This window comes from Rhineura floridana, chromosome 6 (genome assembly GCF_030035675.1).
Source record: "Rhineura floridana isolate rRhiFlo1 chromosome 6, rRhiFlo1.hap2, whole genome shotgun sequence".
Taxonomy (NCBI): Eukaryota; Metazoa; Chordata; class Lepidosauria; order Squamata; family Rhineuridae; genus Rhineura; species Rhineura floridana.
The window spans coordinates 153,291,518-153,318,059 of NC_084485.1; the positions used below are offsets into that span (position 1 = coordinate 153,291,518).

At 42.9% G+C, this 26,542-nt stretch overlaps 1 protein-coding gene across 2 annotated transcripts in view; it reads left to right on the forward strand.

Moving 5' to 3' along the window:
• Positions 1–26,542, forward strand: part of PAPPA2 (pappalysin 2) — a 219,636-nt gene that overhangs the window by 58,492 nt on the left and 134,602 nt on the right. For both annotated transcript variants that reach the window (XM_061634177.1, XM_061634178.1), the window contains exons 3-7: positions 804–949; positions 6,721–7,014; positions 17,460–17,652; positions 23,454–23,575; positions 24,300–24,792. In XM_061634177.1, coding sequence (XP_061490161.1) covers positions 804–949; positions 6,721–7,014; positions 17,460–17,652; positions 23,454–23,575; positions 24,300–24,792 — 1,248 coding nt within the window. The remainder of the gene's footprint in view (positions 1–803; positions 950–6,720; positions 7,015–17,459; positions 17,653–23,453; positions 23,576–24,299; positions 24,793–26,542) is intronic.

Here is a 26,542-nt window from a genome sequence, read left to right on the forward strand (position 1 = left end):
TGCTTTGAAGGTTCATCATAATGCTAGTGTGGGCCAGGTAAAGTTGCCTGTGAACAGGGCCGGCCTCAGACATGCTGGGGCCCTTGGGCACAAGCCTGTCCCAGGCCCGGCACTCCCCTTCTGTGATTCGTGGCAGGATCGCTGCTGCGGATTGCATGCCCTGCCACTCCCTTGCTTAACCTACCTTTCTCAGTTGTTCTGCGGTTGCACACACAGTGCTGCCCTTAACAAAGGTGGTGGCTGAGGTTTCTCTAAGGGGCTGAAGCCTCTGCTGCCATCTTGGTTCATGGCAGGGGTGTGCGTGTGCAGTACACATGCGTGCCATCAGCCAAGATGGCGGCAGAGGCTTCAGCCCCTTAGGGAAATCTCAGCCACCATCTTTGTTGAGGGCAGCACTGCGTGCACAACTGCAGAACAAGGTAAGTTAAACAAGGGAATGGTGGGCACTCTGAAGCTCTTGCTGTGCGATCCTCGGCAGCGATCCTGCTACAAATCGCAGAAGAGGAGCAGAGGGCCCCTGTAGCCCCAGGGGCCCTTGGGCCAGTGCCCCACCTGGCCGCCCTTTAGAACCGGCCCTGCATGTGAAACTTTCATGAAATAGGCTCAAAACAGAGCTTGAGGGAGGTGCTGTCTGAGGCCAACCTCAAAGGAGAGGAAATTCTAGGGATTAACTTTGGACCTCCTTCGTGCCAAGCACATGCTCTAGCTCTGAGCTGTGCACCTAGGAAAAGGACTATATGAATGCTAAGATTTATTATTATTAATTTGTATTGTTATTTCACCTTTCTCTCCCCTCTCGGCAGGGCATACATGAGCGTGAAGGAGCTGAAGGAGGAGCTTCAGCTGAACAGCACTCACTTCCTCAATGTCTACTTTGCCAGCTCTGTGCGAGAGGAGCTGGCAGGTGCTGCCACCTGGCCCTGGGACAAGGATGCCCTCAGCCACCTGGGTAAGTCTAGCTCTTGAGTATATCTGGAATTAGGTCACCCTCTGTAGCTAATTTTTGTAAAGAAGGTTTCAGACAGACTTGCACATAGATTGAACACATTATCCTGGCCTATTAAATAAATGTTGGAGCACAAAGTTATGATCATTCTTTTTTCAGCTTAAAAAATGAAAATACATACTTTCCTCTTCATCCTCTCTTGCATGCATACATGCACACTAGGGATGTGCTGAAATTGCACCCAATTCAAATTTGGTACTAGACATTTCCATTAATTTGCTTATTCGCTATCATTGCTGTTTGGATTTTTATATAGTGAATTTCTGTGGCTGTTTTCAGTAACGGATTTTTTTTAAAAAAATCCATGTCTAAAATAGTGCTATCAGTATTTTTATTGATATGTCATTTAATTTATCGACATTTATTTCAAAATGTCAATACTTCAATTAAAATGTCAATATTAATATTTTTCTGAGGGGAAAAAAGGATTGGTAAAAGTAGTGGCTTACAGATAAAGAATGAACTCAAATTGATACCACCCTGTTAGGTCACAGAATGCTTTTGAACTGGCACTGGCCAGTGGATCCCATTCCCAACACACACGTATATGTGTGCAACATAATTTATATTAATCAGCAATCCAGTGTGCTTTGTTTCTTGAAGCTCCTGGTTCCTCCTGCTGAAGGCCTTGATGATGTTTCCTAGTGTATGTGAATGTGTGCATGCACACACACACACACACACAATTAAACAATAATAAAAAAATGGGGCATAGTCCGCCAGGAAGCTCACAAAAACTGCACAGGAGTACCATGGCGCTTTTGCACAATTCCCATTATTTGAAATTCCTGGTAGATGTGTTTCAACTCTGCAGGGTTGTCTCTTTGTCAATAGCTCTTTCAACCAGTGAGAAGCAGGGTAGGATGTGCAAAATGGAGGGAGCACTCCCAGTATCCTTTGCCCAAATGACTTGTGTAAGTGAACCAACTCTAGGCCACATGTCATTGTTCTGGAGGTTTCTATACAAATGTGGCATGTGTTTCTTTCAACTGGGGGTAATAATAGTCAACAGTAAAGGAATAGGGCTGTCCTTGGTGTATTTGAGAGTATGAGACTGAGGGCAAATCACACTGTGTGCCACCCCTGTTGCCTTCATCTCACCCTGCCTCTGCTTCTTGCACTGTTCTGCAGTGTGATGATGGCAGTATCAGTCCATTTTCTTCCTTCCTCCAACTTTTTGTTGTTGTGCTTCTCTCTCCCCTGGCTTACTTTTTCCCCCTTTTGCAGCAGCAGTGCCAGCAAAGCCTTGCACCTCCTCCCTCCCTGCCTTGCTCTAGGTAGAGATGAGGTGGAGAACCTTGCCAGGTGAGTGGGAGGCAGCAAGATCAGCCAGGCAGTGGAGCTGCTGCCCGTGACTGCTGGTGCTGGGTATGGGGCAGTTGCCCCTATTTACGCTGCCCCCTAAGGGGCAGCTCTGGTTAAAACCTTTTTGTAACTTTCTCAGACCACTTTAATGGGCCCGAATTACTGCTCCATCTTGCCACTCTCTGGAGCTGCCACTCCTTGTGGTTCCCAGAATCTGCTGTCTCAACTTGCTTCATGCCATCAGGCCCCTTCCTCTTCTTTTTTTGTATATTACCACTGCAAGGTTGCAATCCTAAAATTCTTACCTGGAAGATAATCCCACTGAAAATACACTGTATTAATTTCTACGATTGTATGTTGTATGCAATTCTTGCCGCACAATTTGCATGGCTAAGCTTGCAATATTCTGACTCATTGTCTCAAAGAGCTGTCCTTTGAATCAGATTTGTGATGTGGACATTTCTGCAGCAGAGATCTAGTTCAGAGTCTTGAGAGTTCATTATCTCAGGATCCCATTTTCCAGCGCACGTGGTTTGGGTTGATGTTACATGCATTTCCCAGGAAACCTGTAGATCCTTTCAGAATAGCTGCCCACAAACTTATACATTGAGCAGTTGGGCAAAAATGTTTGTCTGACCATTTCATTTAGCTGTCTTAGCTGGGGTGTTAGGGTGGGTACACTGAGCAAGTTCTCCTTGCTTGATTCCCTCTCTCTTCCTCTCTCTCTCCCCAACCCTCCCCCCAGCTGACAACTTTCCAAGGTTCAAGGCCCCCTTGAGACCCTGTATTTCCTTTGCTCCACTACGTAGGGCAAGAAAGTCCAACTGATGGTCTTTGGGCTGAATACAGCCCTGCCAAACCATTTGTCTGGCTCCTGTATGCCATATCAGATGTAAATAAAATATGCTAAACAGTTTGAGTATACACTTTCACTGATTTTCCTGTCATTCTTTTAAATTCAGAAATTAAATATTACAAAAATACAATTTTGGTCTTTATATGATCACAATAAAGTAAAGAATAAATGGAATCCATTTTCCCCTACTTGAACAGGAATGAGATATGTCCACAAGCTTATCCGTTTTGGTAATTTCCAAAACTTGAATAAGCTGTTCCTTAAGTGGGAGTGGCTGTTTTCCAGTGCTGAGCTAAAATAACCTTGGCAGCAGTTAAAAGATTTAAAGCAAGTAGTTTATGTACATAGATAATTATCATACAAATAATTTAATAAAACAGTCAATGGCTCAAGGTTCACATCGACACTATTTAAGAAATAACCCCTAAAATGTGAGACAAATAACATCTCGGTATAAATGTTGCCAAAGTTTGCAGTTAACTAGTTCAGACCTCTCAGTGAACCTCTTGCTAATCACTATGAAGCTCATGACCAGATCGTGCAGTCTCGTTTTTTGAGGTGTGTGTTATGCCCATTTTGTTTGTATCTTGCATAAATTTATAAATCTGTCATGCTGTTCCCACACTCACCGCTAATGTCACACACTTTGCTATAGAGCTTTCTCATCTGTGAAGAAATCATTTTGTGTGGCAGATTATAATTCTGGCTCCCAGACTGCTCTCTAGAGAAAATAGAGTCTCCTGAAAATACAGAAGTTGGCCAGCTCATAACATATAAACGATATCCCCTGGCACGCTGTGCTGATCCAACTAGGTCCCGTGACTTATATCATTGTGTTGTAACTTCCTAGTTCATCTGTATAATCTCTGGACTGGCAGGAAGTTCAGGCAACTTCATTTCCCCTAAGCTGCTCCTTCCAGCTTCCTCCCCCACCCAAGGCATCCTTTTCACATGCCCCCTTTAAGAAAACTTGCTTGACAAGTTAACAGTGAGACTTGTGGGTTGTAACATCAGGTTTTGTTGTTGCAACAATCAGAACTCACCTTTCAGTTTTGTTGGCTGGATCTGAAAGTGCAGAGGTACCAACTCATCTTGTGTGGTGAAGTGCTTGCTTAAGCACTTATAGCCAGCTGGGCTTTTTATGAAGACCTAACTTCCTTTGTGGTAAATTCTGTTCCTGAAGGGATGCCAAAGCACTGGCCTTTGACAGGCTAGGATTATTAGCTTGTTAAGGTTTTGATCTCTAAGCAAAGACCTTTGTAAACTCACTCTGCACCTCTGGTGAGGGCCCTGGCCTTTCTGAGATCACTTGCTGATCCCTTGTAAGTTTTTTTTAAAAAAAACCTGGAATGAAAGCTGATTCGTATCAAGTCCACAAGTAAAGGGCAGAAATAAATGAGCTGGCCAGAATGGAAGCAGGAAGGGTGAACTATGGTCACTACAGATTATACCTTTGGGCACCAGAAGCTTTAAAAACTATTGTCCCACTTTTCCAGCGAACATGGTTTGGGCCAGCCAATTTGGCCCTGAGCAATGTGCTGAATTTTCACATAGGGGAGGGATCATGGAGAATGGGCGACCTTTTCTCCATCAAATGCAATTTTCTGTGTTCTCTTATTATGAAAAGAAGCTAGGAGTCTCAGAGAAAGAGGGGACTGGGGACAAGGTTGCCAAGACTCTTCTCAGCAGTAGCTGGCTTTCCCTCTCAAATTTTCTCCAGTGGAAAGGGTTTCATATTTCTACTTGAAGGTGGGAACACTCACTTTGCTGTTTGCTGTTAGCGGTTTACACAGTAGGATTATGGCTGGGCTCTAACATCCCATTAACTGAGCTATTAGCAAGATTTTTTTCTTTACTCACTCACATTCCTTTCCCTTGCTTTCAGCAATGGAGCCTCCTGTCTCAGACTGGGGTTTGGCCAGGAAATCAGCCTCAATTTTCTTTTCCCACTTTAATTTTTGCTTCTTGGTTAAGGAGGTGCACATTCAGTGAATGGAACTATCTTGCACATCATCTTGCTATCTAAAAATGAAAATCTTGTCCATAAAGAGAAAGATGGCCTGGTCATTTGATCTGTCAAAAGTACTCTTTTAAATAGGGTCAGATACTGTCAAATAATGGTGATTTCCCAAGTGGATAGACATGTTAGTCTTTTGTAACAAAGGCAACCCATTTTCCTGCAGTACCTTAATGTCTAAGACATTTATTGTGACATAAACTTTAGGGAGCTGAGCCCACATCATCAAAGGTTTTTGTGATCAAATATTTAACACATTAATTTATCAGCATTCTAAATAGTGAAACTTACAGGGTGTGTACACACACACACAAAACCTAAGTTCACTTTTTATAAAACAATGAGCTACTATGTATAAATAACAGCATTTTCCTATATATGTGTGATATTCAAGAGATGGAACAGTTCTTGGTCTGTATCCCAGGACTCTAGATAGTAGTCACAATGATGGAATCAAAAAGAGAGGGCATTTCATGAGATATCTGATGGTATTTGATGACAGTCAAACATTGGTCACATTGAGATATCTGATTGTTTAATTGGCAAGTATTCTGCACCTAGTGAAAGGACAGATTAATCGTGAATAAAAAAAGAAAGGGCTTCTCTGAAAGTTTCTGTAAATCATATATTAGTGGCAGTTAAAGATTACCTAGAAGTAGCCCTTGAAGGGACATACAATATATCAGCTTGAATCTTTCCAAGTTTCAGGGCTCAGCATGAGCACTTAGCATGGAGGCCCCTCTGAGACCAGTCACTGATTCCTTCTGCAATTTTTCACTTCCTTGGGCCATAACTAGCCTGTAGGAGATGATGCAATGCCCCTCATGCTGAGGTGAGGCCTACCATAGGCTTTATAGCGAGTGAGAACCAGTGATGATTTTTGGGGCCTCTGAACCATCCATTCCTTTTTGGGAGAAGAGGAAATTATAACCACCTGTCCCTCCCCCTTCCTCCCAGAAAGTTCTGTTGTCATTCACACTTCCAAAGAACAACAGTGGAACTACCTTTCTGTCCATGGGAGCTGTCTCTGCAGTCTGCTACTTGAAAAAGTCTACTCATAAAAGAATGCAGCCTGTTGCTGGAACTCATCTTCAGGTACAGAAGAGTGTACTGGGAAGACCTCCAGCCTAGATCCCTTTGTCCCTATTAATCCGATTATGAGCAAACACTCAAACTCGCCAGTAGTTGAGCTGCTAAGAAGGACTCTAGCCTGCTGCTTGAACTGGAGCCCTTCTCAAACAGCTGATCTACATTTTACAAAACGCTCCAGCAGATTAGGGGACTTGGATGGATTTAATTGAAGGCAGCTGGCTGGGCTCCCCCTTACATCTGTTGATCTTTCCTGAGTGCTCACTCATGGATACATCTGCTGGAAAGAGACCCTTCCAAGCAGCATAGCCAACCTTCTCTTGGCTAGGCACAGTATTTGGAACTTCTACTTGGAAATGTTTGCATATATTTTAGCTCAGGATTCCAGACCTCCTGTTCATCTCTCTCTCTCTCTCTGAGTGACATTGAATGCACTTGCAATTTCAGGTGGAGTGGTCCTCAATCCCGCCTACTATGGTATGCCTGGTCATACAAATACAATGATCCATGAAGTAGGACATGTCCTGGGACTCTACCATGTCTTTAAGGGGGTAAATGAAAGGGAATCCTGTGATGACCTGTGCAGAGAGACGGCACCATCCATGGAGACTGGAGATCTTTGTGCTGATACGGCACCTACTCCCAAAAGCAAACTGTGTCGGGATCCAGATCCAATCAATGATACCTGTGGCCAGACCCACTTCTCTGGAACTTCCTTCAACAATTACATGAGTTACACAGGTAATGAATGGGAAGGAAGAACTCTTGCTTCATCAGGTTCACAGGTGGGTATGTATGTACACCTCATGAAATGCTGAGAATCCCCACTTTCATTTTCAGAACAGTAAGTTCCTAGGTCTCATGATTTTACAGATCAGCATTAAGGGGAAATGAGGCTGTGTTTTTAAATTTTCAGTAACTAGAAGGCAAGCCATACAAGTATTACATGTGTTCTATTTCCAGATCTCATGAATTCCTCCCCTTTTTTTTAATTCTGAGGAGTCAAAAAAAGTTTTGATCATTTAAGGGCTACTGGTATCAGGTATCTTGGTCACTCTGGCTGGCAAAAGGCTTATCTGTAGAAATAGAATCTTCTAACCATCAATCATGTGGAACTTATCCTATGTATGAGGCGCAAATTATCTGAAGATCCAATTTTTGATGTACAGTGCCTTGCAAAAGTAGTCAGGCGCTGACCAATGCTCTCATATTACTGAATTACAAATGGTACATTGTAATTTCGTTCTGTATGATATTTTATTTTGAAACACTGAAACCCAAAATCAATTATTGGAAGGTGACATTGGTTTTATGTTGGGAAATGTTTGTAAGAAACAAAAAATTGAAACATGTTGCTTGCCTAAGTATTCAACCCCTGTGCTGTGGAAGCTCCCAGTTTACCCAGATGAAAGAAATTGCCCTATTGAGGACACAATGACCTTACCATTGGCCTCCACCTGTGAACCATTAAAGTTGCTGTCACATTGTCAGGATAAAAGCCCCACTGTTGAAGGATCCTTGGTCAGGCTGTGGATCTGAAGGAAAATGAAGACCAAAGAGCATTCTACAGAAGTGGGAGATAATGTAATACAAATGCATAGATTAGGAAAAGGATACAATATCCAAGTGTTTGGATATCCCAGGGAGCACAGTTGGATCAATAATCTGGAAGAGGAAGCTGCATCACACACCCCAGGCACTGCCAAGAAAAAGCTGTCCCTCAAAACTCAGCGTTCAAACAAGAAGGAGACTTGTGAGAGAAGCCACAGAGAGGCCAACAGTCACTTTGAAGGAGCTACAGAGTTCAGTGGCTGGGAGTGGAGTAATGGTGCACCAGCCATATCAAGAGCTCTGCATAACACTGGCCTGTATGGGAGGGTGGCAAGAAAGAAGCTGTTACTCAAAAGTACCATCTGAAAGCGCATCTGGAGTTTGCCAGAAAGCATGAGAGTGCCCCAGCTGCGATGTGGGAAAAGGTTTTGTGGTGAGATGAGACCAAGATGGAGCTTTTTGACCAAAACTCAAAGCACTATGTGTGGCTCAAACCTAACACTGCCCATGCCTCAAGACACACCATCCCTACAGTGAAGTATGGTGGTGGGAGCATCATGCTGTGGGGATGCTTCTCATCAGCAGGGACTGGGCATCTTGTTAAAATTGAAGGAAGAATGGGTGGAGCAAAATGCAGGGACATACTGTAAAAGAACCTGCTTCAGTCCACTAGAAAACTGAACCTTGGGAGGAAATTCACTTTTCAGCAGGACAGTGATCCCAAGCACAAGACCAAGCAACACTGGAATGGCTCAAGAACAAACAGGTGAATGTCCTACAGTGGCCCAGTCAAAGTCCTGATCTCAATCCCTTTGAGAATCTGTGGCGCTCTTTGAAAATTGCGGTCCACAAGCAATGTCCAACTAACTTGAACGACCTGGAGCGAATCTGCCAAGAAGAATTGGCCAACATCGCTCCAACACTGCAACGCTGGTACATACCTACTCCAAAAGACTTAAAGCTGTTCTTGCAGCGAAAGGTGGCTCTACCAAATATTGATGCATGGGGGTTGAATTCTTATGCAAGCAACATGTTTCAGTTTTTTTGTTCCTTCAAACATTTCCCAACATAAAGCCAATGTCACCTTACAATAACTGATTTTGAGTTTCAGTGTTTCAAAATAAAATATTATACAGAACGAAATTATGACGTGCCATTTGTAATTCAGTAATATGAGAGCATTGGTCAGGAGTCTGATTACTTTTGCAGGGCACTGTATTTCAACATGACCCACTCACTGAATCTCATTGTTTGCAGTAAAAAACAACAACGTTGCCATGTATCTTTTCCAGAGCAAAGGTACTGCAACACAGCAGTTAGCCAGAATTATGAATGGAAGTCAGCACTATAGATAAAAGTCTGCTGGAGCAAATACGTTTTGGCTGCACATTTAAAAGCAAAAGGAGCATGGTAGATAGTCACAGTGAAGACTATCCTCAGTCTAGGTGCCACCTCTGTTTTGTACCCACCTGCCACATCTCCGCTATTTATAGAATATGAGGAAGGGTCTCCTAGGCAAGAGTAAGTTCATATGGGAAAAGGTGGTTCTTAAGGTTTCGATCCTAGGCCATTTAGGACTCTAAAGGTTAGGAGCAGCAACTTTGTGCTGAGGGACTCTGCAAGACCTGCCTGTTAGTCTTCTCCTGAATCACTTTGCTAGCAGGAGCAACTGAGGGAGGTGAAGGTAATAAATGGTGTTTGAGATGCCTATGACATTTCACTTTATTCACCCTTTTGCACGCCACCCTCAAATCTTTTGCAGAAGAGCAGGTAAAAACAGTATTTTATAATATTACATAAGTAAATACATTCATTTGAGAAGGTTCGCCTAAAATGCCTGTTTCCATAAGAACTGCACAGGAGAATATTGCTGCTTTAACATCTTTGTGATGGCCATTACATTAATCCCCACCATCGTATTGAACCTATTTCTGTGCTGAAAGCTGTCCTCCACTTCTTCAAAAGTTTTCCTCCCTTGCAAAAGGGGCTTCTGTTTTTTTTGGCTCATTTTCAGAGTGGTTTAGAATTTCATTTAGAATGTTGGTGGGTGGAGCTTTCCATGTTGTTGTGAGGTGGCCAAGTGGTGTCTGTGTTTTTATTTTGATGAAACATTTTCTCCAGTTCCCTGCAGCCTCTCCATCTGTCCACATAGACTGATCTGAAAGGGCCACAAGGGAGGATTTACTTCAGGACAGCTTCCTCTGTGTGTTGGCAGGATGGCTACTAAGCATCAGAAAGTCCTTCCTTTTACCTTTTAAAATTTTTTCCTGCACTGATTTCTTTAAAAGTAGAAAGACGTCACTTAAAAATATAACACACTGAACAGTTGTCAGGCACATGATAGGCAGCCTCCCAGTCTTCTCGTGCTTACAGGAAAGTATAACTGAGGATGTCATCAGGTTTTCAAGAAGCACAGGCAGCTGGAGAGATGACTTCTACATGAAAAGGACCTCAGAAGCCCCCTTGGCCACCTTTAAAGTAAGATGAATACAAGGACAGCTGCACACTGCCCTATGCGCATTTCACCAAAATTTTCTCTTCCCTTTGATAATTTTTGAATGCACTTTCTTTTCTCATTAATTGATGTGGAATGATAACAAAAGTTGTAGAAATTTTTGGCACAGTACCAATTTGACTTGCCTAGCAAGTCTAGGGCAAAGATTGCCATGCTTAAAGGTCTTGGAAGCAAAGAGCCAGGAATGAATTTGGGCATAGAATCAAATATATGAGGACCTGGGGTGGGTGGGTATGGGAATAGGAAATTCAGGAGGAAATCATTTCTTCCCAAGGAATTTTCCAATGGAGATTTGAAAATTTTGGGTAGCTTTAAGGGAAAAAACCCTTGTATGAAATATTTTGTGATTCGCAATGAGGGAATACTTTTTAAACCAAGGTTTACTTACTCAAAAATAGTAGTACTAGGGGCTTCGCCCCTGCATGCTTTGTGTGCCAACTCTGCCACCTAACCCCAGGAATGGGAACCCCAGGCAACCCCATCTGTCCTGCCCATACTCGAAGGACTCAGACACGGCTGTGGCTTTTTTCTTTTATGGTAGTAAGAGACAGTTTCAGTTCAGTGTGCTTCATGAATCTACCTACTTACTCAGAACTCAGCATCTCTCAGCATCTCTCTAGGACTAACTAGGCACAACTTCACAACATTAAGACATTGACTCAGCAGCTACTCCCCCCCTTCACTCAGCTTAAGTAAGGCTGGGCGGGCACCCTGCTTGCGTGTGGCCACTGTCACTCTTGGGAGCACATCACGGATGAAGATCTCTGCCTTAACTGTGTCTGTTGAATCTCCTACATTCACCTCCTGGCACGAGGTGAAGGTGGAGCCTCCGTCACTGTCCAGTCTTCCCCCTCCAAGGGAGAGGGGCTGCCTGCCAGCAATGCTCGTGCAGGGAGAGGGGAAGCGTCAGGCTGGGAAACAACCAGCTGGTCAAGTTGACTCTCATAAGAACATAAGAAGAGCCTGCTGGATCAGGCCAGTGGCCCATCTAGTCCAGCATCCTGTTCTCACAGTGGCCAGCCAGGTGCCTGGGGGAAGCCCGCAGGGGTATCTGGAGCTGGTGGGGTTGAACTGTCGAAGTCCAGAGATGGGGCGCCTTGTGGGTCCCACTCCCCTCTTGGTCCTTCAGGCTTGAACATCCCACTCTAAGTCCTCCTCTGCTTCGTTCTTGTCTGTCCACCCCCTCCCAGCTGGGCTCACAACACCACTACCTCTTGCCAACCCCCAGTGACCTTTCTGCCCCCTTCCCTCATGATACCAAGCCGCCTTTCTCCACCTTTCCTTCAGATTGTCTTTGTCTCCCCTTCTCCCCCCCTTTTCCCATGAGGAGAAGGGAAGCAGAGGAGGAAGGTCGAGGAAGCTCCTCAGCAACTGCCCTACATTCCTGTTGCTCCCTCCTCCTTGCCCTCTGATGATGAGGTAGGTGGTGGTAATGGCAGCAGAGCAGGATGTTTGTGAGGGCTGCCACAGCCTGTTGGAATTATCCCTCCTCTGCTGCCTGCCTGCTTCTCTGGCTGACCTCCTTCACCCACCTTGCCTACTTGCCAGCCCCAGGCAGACCCCACCAACCCCCCTCGATTGCTGGCTGGCATGCACACCTGCCCAGCTTGCTCACTCAACCAGTCATCCGGTTGCATGCCTTACTCACCCTCCTCACGCACTCATTCTCCCGGCATGCCTGGCCTGTCTGCCAGCAAGGCATGGTGCAGGTCATCATGCTGTGCAGCAACACCTGTCTGTGGCAAAGCGAATAGCAGTGTGATGGTTACATTTTTATGTATATGGAAAGATAAGGATTTTTACAAAAGACAATCTATAGCATTAGAGATTGTGTATTGTAGACATACCCAACACTCAAATCCAAGCTGCATTTCTGCACCTAGAAGGTATTACCATCTTCACAAGAAGTGTGTAGGGCCTTCATTTTCTTGTGAATTGCTTTCTTTCTTATGCTGACCTTTGATCTGGCTTGAAGCAGGTATCCTTCATTTACTGTCCTTTTGATCTGTGGTTGGTCTTTTGACCTTTTCCCTCAAATGACTATGACAGACACCCTGCTACAAAGCTAACACCACAATCCTGTGCATGCCTACTAAGAAGGAAGTCCATTGGGGTTCACTGGGGCTCACTCCCAGGTAAGTGTGTATAGAATTGCAGCCCAAGGCATATATACTTTTAAGGCCACAATTCTGTGTGTGCTTACTTGGAAGTAAGCTCCACAGAGTGGGTATTGTTTCTAAGTAAACATGCATACGATTGCTCTGTAAATTTCATAAATATGCCAAACACTACAAGTATTATTATTCAAAGTGTTGGTATTAACCTATAAAGCCTTATACGGCATGGGACCACGATATCTGTTGGAACGCCTCTCCCGATATGAACCCGCCCGCTCACTGCGTTCTGCTTCGAAGGCCCTCCTCCGGGTTCCGACTCATAGAGAGGCCCGGAGGGTGGTGACAAGATCTAGGGCCTTCTCAGTGGCGGCCCCCGAACTGTGGAACAGTCTCCCCGAGGAGGTACGCTTGGCGCCGACACTGCTATCCTTTCGGCGCCAAGTTAAAACCTTCCTCTTTCCCAATGCATTTTAACTTAAGCTATTGATTTTTCATTTGTTGTAATTGATTTTAGACTGTTTTATTGTTATATGTTTTTATTGTATTATATTGTGTATTTTAGTATTTTTGTTGGTCACCGCCCAGAGAGCTTCTGCTAGTCGGGCGGTATAAAAGTTTAACAAATAAATAAAAATAAATAAATAAAATTATTATTATTATTGTTCCAAAAGGAGCCCAAGTTGGTAAACAAATGACAAAACACTAAAAACATCTATAAAACATTATAAAAAACAAAACATTTTAAAAAATCTTAAAAACTAAACTTCTTTTAAAAAAATACTTTCATCTTAAAAACAATTCAACCACAGATGAGGACTGGGGTAAAGTCTCTACTTGAAAGACTTGTTGAAAGCGAGTTTCAGCGAGTGCCGAAAAGACGACAGAGATGGTGCCTCTTTAATATTTAAGGTGAAATAAATAATATTAAAATAATATTTATTTTGATAATATCCTTTGGATAGGTGCCACAACACTAAAGGCCAGATTCCTATGTTACCTGAAGTGGAACTCTTGATGAAATGGTATCTGCAAAAGGTTCTCACCTGCAGAGTGAAGTGTTCGACTGGGTATATAAGGGATAAGACTGTCTTTCAGGTATCCTGGTCCCAATCTGCATACGGCTTTGTCACTGAAACCAGAATCATGAACTTGGCCCAGTAGTCAGCCAAGACAATTATTTCAACAGTGGGGTGACATGTTGACAATACCCTGCCCAAGTGAGCAGTTGCTCTGCCACATTTTGCACAAGCTGCAGCTTCTGGAGCAACTTCAAGGGGAGCCCCACATTGAGTACATTACAGTAATCCAACCTGGAGGTTACCAGTGTATGGTCAACAGTGGTCAGGCTATCCCAGTCCAGAAATGTCCGCAGCTGTCTTACCAGGATGGATCCAGGAGCACCCACAGACAATGAACCTGCTCTTTCAGGGGGAGTACGACCTCATCCAAAGTAGGCAATTGACCAATTATCCAAACCCAGTTTCACAAAGGCCTATACCTGGGCATGATCCCAGGAATACAAAGTTCCTTTGAACGAAAGTTAAGTCTGAACTCAGACAGTCAAGGGAGTTTCAGCAAGCAACTGACCTTTTAGGACAGGTACCTAAAACTTTGCTTTGGCTTCAGGTTGCTCTGTGTAAATTCCGTTCCAGAATTTTGCCTTCAGGAATCATTGTCATGGTAGCAAATGAGAAGAATTGGGTAATATTTATTTGTACGTACATACATATACACATACATGTAGCATCAGCAGTGTGCATTCTTCTTTTTGCAGATCTGTAAACCATCCAACCAACAAAAGACAGGTCTGTGAAGCCAGAAACTAAGTCTTAATTTAACAGTGGGGAAGACAAGGAAGGAAGGAAGGGATAGGAGAGAAAAGATAGTATGAACATAGGCAGATTTACACATACTCTGGCTTGGTTATGGTTGGTAGGGTTGCCAAGGGAGTAGAAAAAGAAGACCTGGCCTACTTCTATGCCTTTTAGGGCAGCTTGATCTGTAGGAATCAGCAGAGAAGCGGATGCGGATTATGGGTTTATACTTAATGGAAAATATGAGTTTGAAGGAATGATCTGATGGAATTTAGAGAGGGATTGCTAGGTCTAGTTAGTGCAAGTAGCTATAGACTATGTTTTCATGAGTTTCTGTCCGCCTGTCATGTTCTGTGACATCATATGCCTGACCCCCTCTGCTCCGTTGCCCCTTGCTGGTGGTCCCCTCTGGCCTTGGCTCTCAGCTTTGGGCCTGGGTAGACTGTTCTGGCAGTTCCTCCACTCTTATCCTGGTTGATTACATTTATTTTCTTTGAGCTTCCTTCTAATAAATGCCTGCCCTCCGTATTTAGCATTCCTTGATGCAGAAGGCAACATTAACAACTATTCATGAAGAACAAATCTTAAGCTTACAGAGAGGACCTGTGATTAAATTAAGCAGTTGCTGAAGGAGTGCCCTCTGTTGGTAAATGATTAGAATAACATGAGCATTGAATCTGTACTTTCCCTTCTGGGGTGGACATAGAGACGTTTATGTTAGGACAGGAATAGGCAGATCAATCCATTCATGCTCTGTGTCACTTTCACATTTGAAAACTCTACATTTGTTTAGGGATGGGGGAGAAATTTGATTCAGTTCACATTTACAGATGAACCTACATAATTCACATTATACAATATGTGAACTGAAATGCAGCCATCCTTTAAAATTGCATTTCTGTGAATTTTGCAGTGCAGTTTCCCAGCCAAGTAATGTGTACAAAAATGCATATATTATGATAAAGTGTGCATATAAAAGTATATATTAGTGAAGATAGAATACAAAATGCATTATAGGAGGGGAAATTGCTTTGTAAAAATTTGTATGTTAAAGGAAATTGCATAGAAAGATGAATATATTAGGATAATTTTGCACTAAAATGCTGCTGAATTTTCTTGAGGACTTTATTTTAAATTGTAAATGTGGGGAATTGATCTTAAGAGTGGAAAAAATTAGAAACTGAAATTAACAGATCTGCTGATCCTTACATGTGGTTCATCCCTTTTCCATGTTTGTGTGCTTCTTTTTAAAAAAATGGAATAGTACCTATATTGTTATGAAGTGGTCCAAAGGCAGCCTTTTAAAAAAGTTCTCAAGTCTTGTTTTATACATAATATCCACTCCAAGCAGTTAGAGAATCCAGCTGCTGCTGTGACTGCCAGGCATGTATTCAAAATGGGCCACAAATGCCCCTGGGAATGATGGGATGGGATAATGTCCAGCCTCTTGAGGATGTTATACAGACAAAAAGATGACTAGGCCCATAGGAACATCCGTATTTCTTCCATACATGATCACTGGGAGGGACAGCATGTCATCACTTCCCTTCACTCCTAGGGGCATTTGCAGCCTGATTTTGAACATGTGGCTGCTGAGCTTTGCATGACTAGTACCTGTAAAATAAGACGGACATTTTTTAAAAAGGTGGCCCTCAGGCTGAAGGCATCTGTGTTTACTTCAGAATATGGACCGATAGAATTCTTCATGCATCCCTATATCGGGAAGAATGTTAACGAACTGGAAAGGATTCATAGGGGTTTATAGGAAATGAAATCTAAAAAGTAGGTATGAGAACAGGTCAAAGCAGCTGTGCATGTAATACGGGAGGGGATGATGAAAGGTTTCGTATACATAAAAGGAATTAAAGGGAGAGAAATTGTTTACTGCATCCTTTGTGGAGAAGGCAAGGTTTAATCATAGTATATTAGGATTCAGTATTTGGAAATTATTCTGTTATTATGAGTGAGTAGTTTAGATCAAGATGCTTAAGAGAGACATTTGGAACATCCTCCCTTGAAGGTTTTCAGAAGAGGACTGGACATAATTGCATTGTTAATAAGTTCTGACAGAACTTGTGGGTTCTGTAGATATGGTGTGGGTCAGGGGAAATAATATCTAGACTTCCTTTGATGGCTAACTTGCAAAAAAATGAAAAGAGGCTTTGGGGCCTAAGAATTAAAGACCTTTAAAAAAGCCAATCTTTAGCATCAGTTCAAGCTTGATACTAACATAAATGGGTGGTGTTCCACCACTAAGGAAAAATTGTTCTGTGCATTCTCAGAAACACTCTTCTCCTTACTACCAGCCTATTATAGCAGAGAAAATACCATCAAATTAATGCACAATATTGGAAATTCAAAAGTAAGGACATAATAAACTGAAATGGTCATAATTTGGCAAGACTTGGCTTGAGCTGAGATTGGCTTGAAAGCGGAAGAGGGCAGCCCATGAACACACATCTTCCTGGTCATGTTCTGCTTCTGGTACCAGAGGCTGGCAGTATTAGACAACTGACAGGCCCTGAGCCCTGAAAGTCTTCAAGAGCCTTACTCCACCATAATTACACCATGGTAATAGATGCCTGGGAAGATCAGAGGCATATTGAACCCTATCTCACACTTCCTCCAACTTTATACAGCATCCCCTAAAGAACATTTTTACTTTTCATACTTTCCTGGGGTAAGAGAGACTAAATCTGGGTAATACCATTTCAGATGACAAATGGAGGCTTGCATGACTGAATATTCCTCTATATAGTGGGGAACTCCCTGCACATAGCACGTCACCTAGGCTTCTTCCTGACATACTAGTTTTCTATATAGAAGTACTTTTTCTGTGAAGGAGCATTCAGTCATGTGCTCCTTTGGCTGTCAATGGGTTTATAGTCCTGACATGGGTTTCCTATCTCACTGTGAACAAGGCCAAGGCCAGAGTGTCATGCTGCTTTCAATCTTCCTGACCACCTGTGATGTGAAGCATTGCACTTCCCCAGAAGCTTCTGTGATGTGCAGAGGATTCTGGGGAGCACAAGGATGTAGGACCAGATAAATGTGGGAGGTACACAAAGCCCTACCCCTTTTTACTTAACTCTTCTCAGTGAACAGGTTTGACTGAGAGATCTCTTGCCTAAACCCCCCCCCCCAGCACTACTGTTTAGTTGCTTCACAAACTGCCTCTTTCTCCCACAGATGACAACTGCACAGACAGTTTTACCCCAAACCAAGTGGCTCGGATGCATTGCTATATGGATTTGGTGTACCAGAAGTGGAGTCAGGGCAGAAAGCCCACCCCTATCCCTATGCCACCGATGGTCATTGGGCAGAGCCAGGAAACCCTCACCATATACTGGACACCCCCTATTAGTGGGGTACTTTATGAAAGGTAAGAGAGGGATCTTTGGGAAATGGGAGGAAGACAGTTGTAGCTGAGTGCGTATGCAAGGAAAAGAAAATATTTCTGTGAATTTGCGTGGCTTACTAGTGCAGAGGTTCCAATGACCCATCCATCTATAAACCTGGTAACACCCCCCACCTGTTATTCTTTTTTTCTGCCATTCTTCCTTTGCTACAGCCATAACACTCCCTACCCCGTGCAATCACACAACCTCATCCCCCCTTTTTTTAATCTGCTGGCATTCCTTTGTTCTCACTTGCCCCTCTGCTTTGGCTGAAGGAGTAGGTAGATGGCTTCATGCCATATAGAACATCTGTATCAAAATGTAACCACCTTGAGACCAGATTTTAAAGCTGTGAAGTAGGATATAAATGAAATATCAAACAATCAATAAAAATTACAAAAGAAATCTCTCCCTTGTCTAAATTCTCTGCCAGAATCCTCTGGCACAACTGATAACTGGGGATGTTGGAGAGTTGCTTCTGTCTGTCCATTCGACTCCCATTGCAGCATGGATCTTTGTGGGGAAAGCTATTCACCTTAGTTCTCTGTACTGTTATTTTTTAACATATATCACGCGTAAGCAATATATAAATTCCATTGCAATATATATTATTTACATATTCATTGATGTAGACAGATGCCTTTTCTTGTTTCTGAAGTATTGTTTGTTGCCAAAGGCAGATAATATGCACTAAAACTGTAAGCCTAACTATGTCCACTCAGAAGTAAATCCCATTGAATTCAGTGAATCTTACTCCCAGATAAATGGGGTTAGGATTTCAGCCTGCTTAAACTACTTCCTGTTGTGAATTCTAACAACCAATTGAATGCATCACTCATTATTCTTTTCACATTGAAACCAGTTATCTCTTTTGTTACCTGTAGATTTTATCTCTGCTGCAGAGTTAAAAGTCTAGCCTTTTTGTCAAAGTAGGGAAAACCATCTGGATCTGACTGCCCATTTTTGACCACCCTAAATCCTCATGTTAAAAGTAAGATTAAATTTTAAATTATTTTCCTTCTCCCCTCCACCTCGGAAGTTTTTTCTACTTATAACTAAATTGCCCCTCCCTGATGGGAGGGAAATGAGATAGGATGACAAGTGTACACTGAACTGTGAAATCAAAGTAGCGAGAATGGCTACAATCCTGACCTCACTTACCTGGGCATTCGCTGAAGTCAATGGAACTTACTTCTGAGTAGACCTGGTTAGAATAGCAGCAATAGATGGCTTTGTGACAGGTCATCAGCCACTTAACTTTGAAAGTGAACATGCAGAGAAGGTAATTGATGTGCAAATATCTCTTGTTTACTTATTTATTTATTACATTTATATCCCACCTTTCCTCCAAGGAGCTCACAGTAGTATACAGGCATACCCTGCTTAACGTCGCTTCACTTAACGTCGCCTCGCTATAACATATATGCTCCATATGCCACCATACCCCACTTAACGTACGCGCGCTTCGCAATTACGGACACTTAATGGCATGACGCCACTGCCATCTAGTGGCGATTGCAGTGCGGTACATGCATAGATAATTGCTTCACTTTAAGTACATTTTCACTTTACATACACGCTCCGGTCCCATTGCATACGTTAAAGCGGGGTATGCCTGTATAAACATGGTCCTCCCCCTCCCAATTTTATCCTTGTAACAACCCTGTGAGGTAGGTTAGGCTGAAAGACAGTGACTGGCCCAAGGTCACCCAGTGAGCTTCATGGCCAAGCGGGGATTTGAACCCTGGTCTCCCAGGTCCCAGTCTAACACTCTAACCACCACATCATGCTGTTGTTGGCTGAGATATGCATGTATATTGTGTGCTATGCAAACTCCTCCCCCCCATATATTTCTCTATTAGTGAATGGTTAAATGGAATACAGAGAAAATAAACCAATTGAGTGGAATGGAAACTACTAGATGAAAGTGCAAATTAATATTGGAACAGATTGAAATATATTCATATAAACCTACTGGTATCCTTAGTAAGGCCCAGGTTGTTGCTAGGGGAAACACAAGCTTCTTTCTTACTCCAGGTTGAATTTTATTTTTCCTTTTTAGAATCTGGATTGAACTAAGACTCTTGTCTTCTCATACCCAATCTTAATAACAGATGCGGTTGTCTGAGGCGGCATTGGTCATTGCTTCTTCCTGTCTGGTCTTTTTTTAAAAAATATCTTGACTGATTATAATAGGAAGGCTTATCAGGCTGCAACACAGAGGTACTTTATTCTGTTATTAGATAGATATGGAGTTTCTCCATACAAGCACAATTGGTGGTTGGTATCTGTTTCCCATCATGCATATCAACAGCTTAATACATGCATACACTGGGCTAGCCCAAGATGTTTTGGTTCCTGAGCTAGAAACTCCAAATGATACCCCCACCCAACAATGAGGCACACATCTAGGAAAATCCAGACATTGCTGTTGCTTTGACAAAGTGTAATATGTTTCTGTTACACTTCCCCTTCCATTAAATCAGGTTTTTTAAAATAACTCAGAAGACCTCAATCAGCTATGTTTATTGTTACATGAATGAGCTTGTCAGGGCTCTGGCTCACATGCCCTTATCTGGTGCAGCTGCAAAGAGGAGAGTGGAAACTTTCACTTCTGATTTTAACTAAGCGCATTGAGGCATTATGTCTGAATATCTAAGAACTTTTGTCTTAACTATGGTTTAAAGAAACAAACCAACTTCAAACAGTGGTTTATAATGACAACTAATTTCCATAAACAATAGCTAAGATTGACTGCAGCCTAAACTTCAGATATAATGCTAAAAAGTGATTAATTGCATTTGGAAGCAAAAATTTCTTTCCTCCTTGTGGCTATGCCACAGGAGGAATGGCAAGTGGGGATTGTTCATTGTTACATCTGAACCAGGTCAGCGTTTCATATTACAGAATTGAATGTGGGCATATATAAATGTACTTTCAGCTATTAAAATATATACAGAGGGGGAGGAAATAACTGAAAATTTGCTGACCCTTAATGAAGCTCGAAATCTGTAGCCTGGGGCAGGTTCCTCGCTACGTGTCATGGTAGGACTGGCTCTGCATGTGTGTTTTTTAGTTGTGGCATACATATGGCCTTCCTACATGAAAATATCTGTGTAGGCAGATGCTCTTTGTTTTGATCAGCCTGCCATGGCAGATACATTTTGTAGACTTCCTTTTGACCCTGCCCTGTGTGTGTGTGATGTTCCTTCCCCCACTGCCTGCACATACTTGTTTTGATGGGGAAATGTTTATTTGAACATGTGTACCTTGGGAAGGCTGTACTTGGCCTCCAACCTGGGAATTCCAGAAGGCAAAGAAGGTGATGAAGATGAGTTGGCAGTTCTTCTCAGTTGTTTGCCAGTTGGCAACCCCTTTTCTGGGTCTTTATATTTGAGTCAGGTTGCAGGGAGAAGACACTTATTTGTACAACCTGATCTTGATCCTTGTGAAGTAACCAGCATGAGATATAGACAGCCCTAGTGATATGTGTAGTTGTGGGTTTGGAACTCTGCATTTACCCTCCACCTCCTCACTTTAACTCCACAACCAGAACAACACCCCCCCTTCATCTCTTGTCCTGCAAGGAGAGTCACCAGTTTTTAACCTCTTAGGAGTAAACTACAATTAAAAAATGTAGAGTTTTTCACTAGTGTACTTCTGGAGCAGCCTTTTTTCCTTTCCCTCCTCAAACCCCAGCCCTTTCACAACCATCCACAATGCTGCTGCTGAAATCATTCACATCTTCTATCTTGCTAAGACCATGCAATGCCTCTCCTTTGAGAAGAGTCCTGCTAGTCCAGCATCCTGTTCTCACAGTGGCCAACAAAATGCTTGTGGGAAGCCCTAAAGCAAGACATGAGCGCAACAGCACTCTCCGGCATTCAGAGGAATACCACCTCCAATACTGGAGCCATCATGACTAGTACCTATTACGGCTTTATCCTCCATGAATTTGTCTAAACCCTCTTTAAAGCTTGTGGCCATCACTACATCTTGTTTCCTCAAATCTCTAAGCAGGCTTCTTGTCTCCTCCTGTGCACACTCCATGTCTTTTAAAGGTTTTTATGGGCTTGCCTTACCGTATTTTTCTGCCCTTATTTCCCATTCTTTTTCCTGCTGGTTGATAGATGTAGAATCACCCGTTCATATGCAGTATCTTCCACTGTTTGCTACAAGAGATAGCTACCACTTTTACTCAGGCAGAGCACAAAGTCATGGCAGTCACTGAATTTCCACTGAAGTAGCCATGAGGTCTGTAGAGAAGGGGTTTTTTTTTAACTGCTGAGGTAAATATGAGAGCAATGACCACCCTTTTGAAAAGGCAGGTGCACATGCTGTCATAGCTGGGATATCACTTCATGATAATTGTAGGGATGTGTGGTGTGCGTATGTATATTATTTCATTATTACTTATTAAACTTTAAAGTACAAATATCCAGATTAAAATATGCAGTCCTATTAAACCATTAAAATATAAACATCCATAATTAAAATATATCAATTTTTGTATAGGAACGCATACATATGAATAAACCATTTATATCCTTGAAAACCTCACAGCAGGTTGCATGGTAGGCTCCCAGTGATCTACCATTCAGGCACGAGGCAGGTTCACACGCTCTTTAATATCATCAGTGCTGCAGAATTGGAGGCTTCCAGGCCAAGCCACTTGGCAGTATTCTGCAGTGTGGGGAAAAACTGAGTTTGTGCAATCTGGACTCACTAACCCATGTACATCAATTCACAAATGCTGGGGGAGGGTCTGTCAATAGAAATGGTCTGCTGTTCTCTCCACCCTGAGGGGGAAATGTTTTTGCTGCTGGTTGGGAGGACCTTCAGGATGTAAAGTAGGGTATTAGACTTCTGCCTTGCATTCTGATGGCTCTGCATCAAACTGATGGCTGCACGGACCATCCCTCTCATACTTTATTGGAGTGTGTGGTGCTTTTACCTCACTATTGCTGGATTCAAGACCTTTGGAATGCAAGAGGGAGGTAAAAAGCCCTCACCCTCTATCCCAGAGGTATCTCTGTCTGGAGTAAGAAAGTAGTGGATTCTGGTCCTGAACAGGTTCACCCCTTACTCTTCCACTGAAAGTTGGGGTCCCTGAATTTCTATAGGGGTGGAACTCAACCCTACTTCTAGATGCCAATTCACAGTATGTGTGTTGAAGACCATCTGTTAACTCCCCATTGTGGCTCTCCAGGTTGGGTGAAGAAAGGTTTTCAAGAGCTCCCTAAGAAAACTGCTCTTAGCTGAACAGTCCAGCAGTAGACTGCTTGCCCCATGAATGACCAGAAGCCTTGAAACAGTGAGAGTGCTGACATGGATGGGAAGTGAGGCTCTGTTGCCCTGACATAGGAGATGATCCCTCTCCAGGACCAGATGTATTGAGAGTTCTGGCTGTTGTAGTGCCTGCTGACAAGCATTCAAAGACCTCCCAAACTAGGGCCTCAGAAGAAGAGGAAAAGGGGGGTGATAGTGGTGGTGGTAATGATGAAGATCCTGGGGTGCCTTCACATCTGCTCCCTCTTGAACAGAGGTCTATACAATGGATATTGAAGGTGTGGAGGAACCATCAACTCTCTTTTCCCTGAATGTGTTTGTTGGTTTGTATTCTGCTTAGTGGGTCATAGTTTGTGTATGTCTTATATAAGGACTTGGGGAATCATGGGAGTTGTAATTGGAATTGTGTACTTGTCACTCAAAGTCTGACACAGAAGGGATTGTGCAGAGTATGTTTTACTCCCCCTGTCCCTTCTCTCTCTCTCTGTCTTTTTAGAGAATCAAGCAACCTCTGTGGAGATTGTGCTGAAGATGGGACATTTAGCCAGTACGTACATGAGGCCTCTTCCCCTCGGACCTGTGATTCCTCTGGCTACTGGACTCCAGAGGAAGCAGTAGGTAAAGTTTCCGGCCCTTTCTCCTGTAACAGAAGGATTGCCACATAACAGCTAGAAACACCTTGTACGTTTCGTTTTCCTTTAAGAAAGGGTCTATCCTTAGTGCTGTAGACATCCTTTGAAGAGAGATGTACAGCCACCTAAACCTAAATACAGGCAGCCATAGGTCTTGATATGAAAAGACAGAAGCCTATTAATGTTTGCATCTGCTTTTGTAACTGTGTGTACTTAGTGGGCAGATACACAGACTCACTAACGCTGGGACAAATCTTTGATTTTTGCCTTGAAAGTTATGTTTCCAAAGCAGGGAGCTAAAATCCCTGCCCTCCAGCCTTTAATCTTTACTTTTTTGTGTCTGTTAGCAACTGTTCTCATTCACTGGTACAATTCCCTGACTCTTCAGTAGTGTCCCCCACCCTCTGTTTCATTCTTCCCAAAGTGACCCCAGTCAATCATGAATCATGTACTAGATGTGATTGTTTTAGAATGTTATATAGTCAGTCCTGTGTGCTGATGTCATTAAGGGCTAATGAAACACATTAGAGTGAGGGCTCATTATCTCATGATCAAAGTTGGTAAAGTTTTGAGGTGGGTTTTTTTTATTTTATTTTAACAAAACTTCCTTTCTGTTTTCTGGTCAGTCCTGGTACTTGCATATAGTCGTCTTTGAGGTTCTGAGCTGCCCTGTTTATCCAAGGGACTCTCCCATTCTGCTGTTTCTGTAGGGCCTCCGGATGTGGATCAGCCCTGTGAGCCCAGCTTGCAGGCTTGGAGCCCTGAGTTTAATCTGTTCAACGTGAGCGTGACCACCCCTTGTCCTCAGCCGCTTGGTTGTATTTTGGAGCTCCACTTCCTGCATCCTGTGTACCCGGAATCTCTAGTGGTGTGGACAACCTACTTCTCTACGGATGCCCCCAAGGCTCTATCAGACGTTGAAATCCTGACGGAGCATGGGGACTCTGTACACCTGGGACCCATGGACACTTTCTGTGACATCCCCCTCACTGTCAAACTCAACCTTAACAAGAAGGTGTCTGCCGTAAAGATCTACACATTCGACAAGCAGATGGAGATAGACGCTGCATTGCTGATCTCCACACCCCGGAGCCCACTTTGTTCCAACTGCAAACCTGTAAGGTACAGAGTTGTCCGGGACCCCCCATTTCTGGATGGATCCCCAGCAATGGTGACACAGCCGGGACGAAAGTTTATTGACATGTGAGTGAAGGGATTCGTATTCAGGAACACTCTCATAGCTGCTAGTTCCCTCTGGGATACACCAGACCCCTTCCCTGGATTTATTTTTTAAATTTTAAATGAGATTAGCTCTTTCAATTATGAGAGAAAAATATACAGGGAATAGTCTGTCCCAGCTGCTAAATATAAACTGTTACTTAGTTCCAGTCTCTGAGCCAGTGAGTACAAAGGCAATGGGGTGACTGACAAGCATTTGGTACTTTAAAAATATTATGTCATTTAACTAAAATTAGATAAATTAATTTAATTTAAACAAAAAAATTAGGTTTTTTATTTCACATTGATCTGCCCTGGACTCCCACTAGTATATCCTTCCGGCCCCACTCACCCACCCAATGTGTGGCTATGAGCCTGCTTCAAAGGATGTTGGGCTGGTTGTTCCTGTTTACAATTTGCTTTTTTTTTTTAGTACAGCTAATATAAAAGGCCATTACTGTTTTGGATTTGATAGATTTGCTGAAATTTACACTACTGAATTGGAGGTTTCAACATTCTCTTTCTTGCTCAGATTTAGGAGGATGCCCAGAGATGATGACTCCTCCGAACCACGTGGTGGCAGGGCTTGTAGAACATCCAGCTTCCACTGGGAGGGATCAACTCCTCAGTTGTGTCCCCCCTTCACTGTGGAAAGCAGAGTTGGCTATGACTTCTAGATCCAGGGTCTGGAAGCTTTCTGGAGGAAAATTAAAAATAGATAAATAAAACAAAACTTTTTTTAATTCCTCTGTTTTCTGGTTTACTTAGCAAGGATCCCAGGCTGCTTTTTCCCTCAGGTTTTCTGCATTTTTAAAAATGGCTTTTTTCATGTTGGGGTGTGACTCTTTTTTATTACTGTAATGCACTCAGCTACCCTTGAAGATGATTCAGAAGCTACAGTAGCTGCAAAATGTCACTGTTGGCTCTAGGGAAACAGGACTGTATTTAACTTGTGCTGTGCCAATCACACTGGCTGCTTATGTGATTCCAGGTCATATGTGAGGTTTTGACCCTTGACTGGGTGAGACCCACATTCCTGAGGAACCGCCTGTTCCTTTATCAGCATTAGGGAGGGAAAGATCTGTCAGTTTCATTTCTCTCCCTTTCTCATTTTTCCAGTTTTAAATTCAGTTCTCCACATTTTTGCAGCAATTTGCGAAAAAATATTTTTAAAAATCCTCATGAAAATTCTTCAGCATTTTAGTATGAATTTCTCCTAACACATTTTTATATGCTGCTTTGACTAATGTATACATGTTTGCAAACAATTTCTCCTAATATAATACATTTTGTTTTATACTTGGTTGGTGAGTAGAATAGCTCACCTTTCATGACTGTTCAGTTAGCTTTTATTCCATATTATGGATTATTTTTCATTGCAATTCTTAGTTTGTGAACCACTTTGAGCACTCAGAAAAGCATCATAGCATGTTTAGAGTGCCATGCTCATTCACAAGTGGTGAAAGCTTGGCTGGAGCTCAGGACTGGAGCTCAGCACTGCAATGTAAAGCGGATTCTTTTCAGCTTCTTAGGAATCAGCTGCTGCTTGGCAGTGCTCAGCATCTCCCTCTCCCAAGCAACAGACGGAGCTGCATGCTTTCAGTCTATTTGCTGGGCCATTCAGCTGGTGCAGTTGCAGTCTCTGCTGCATGAGATACTGTTCCAACTCCTTCTAGCTGCTTACGCAGTGCAACTGAAAGGGTTACAGATTCCCTTTCATAAGAGGAGGATTCCC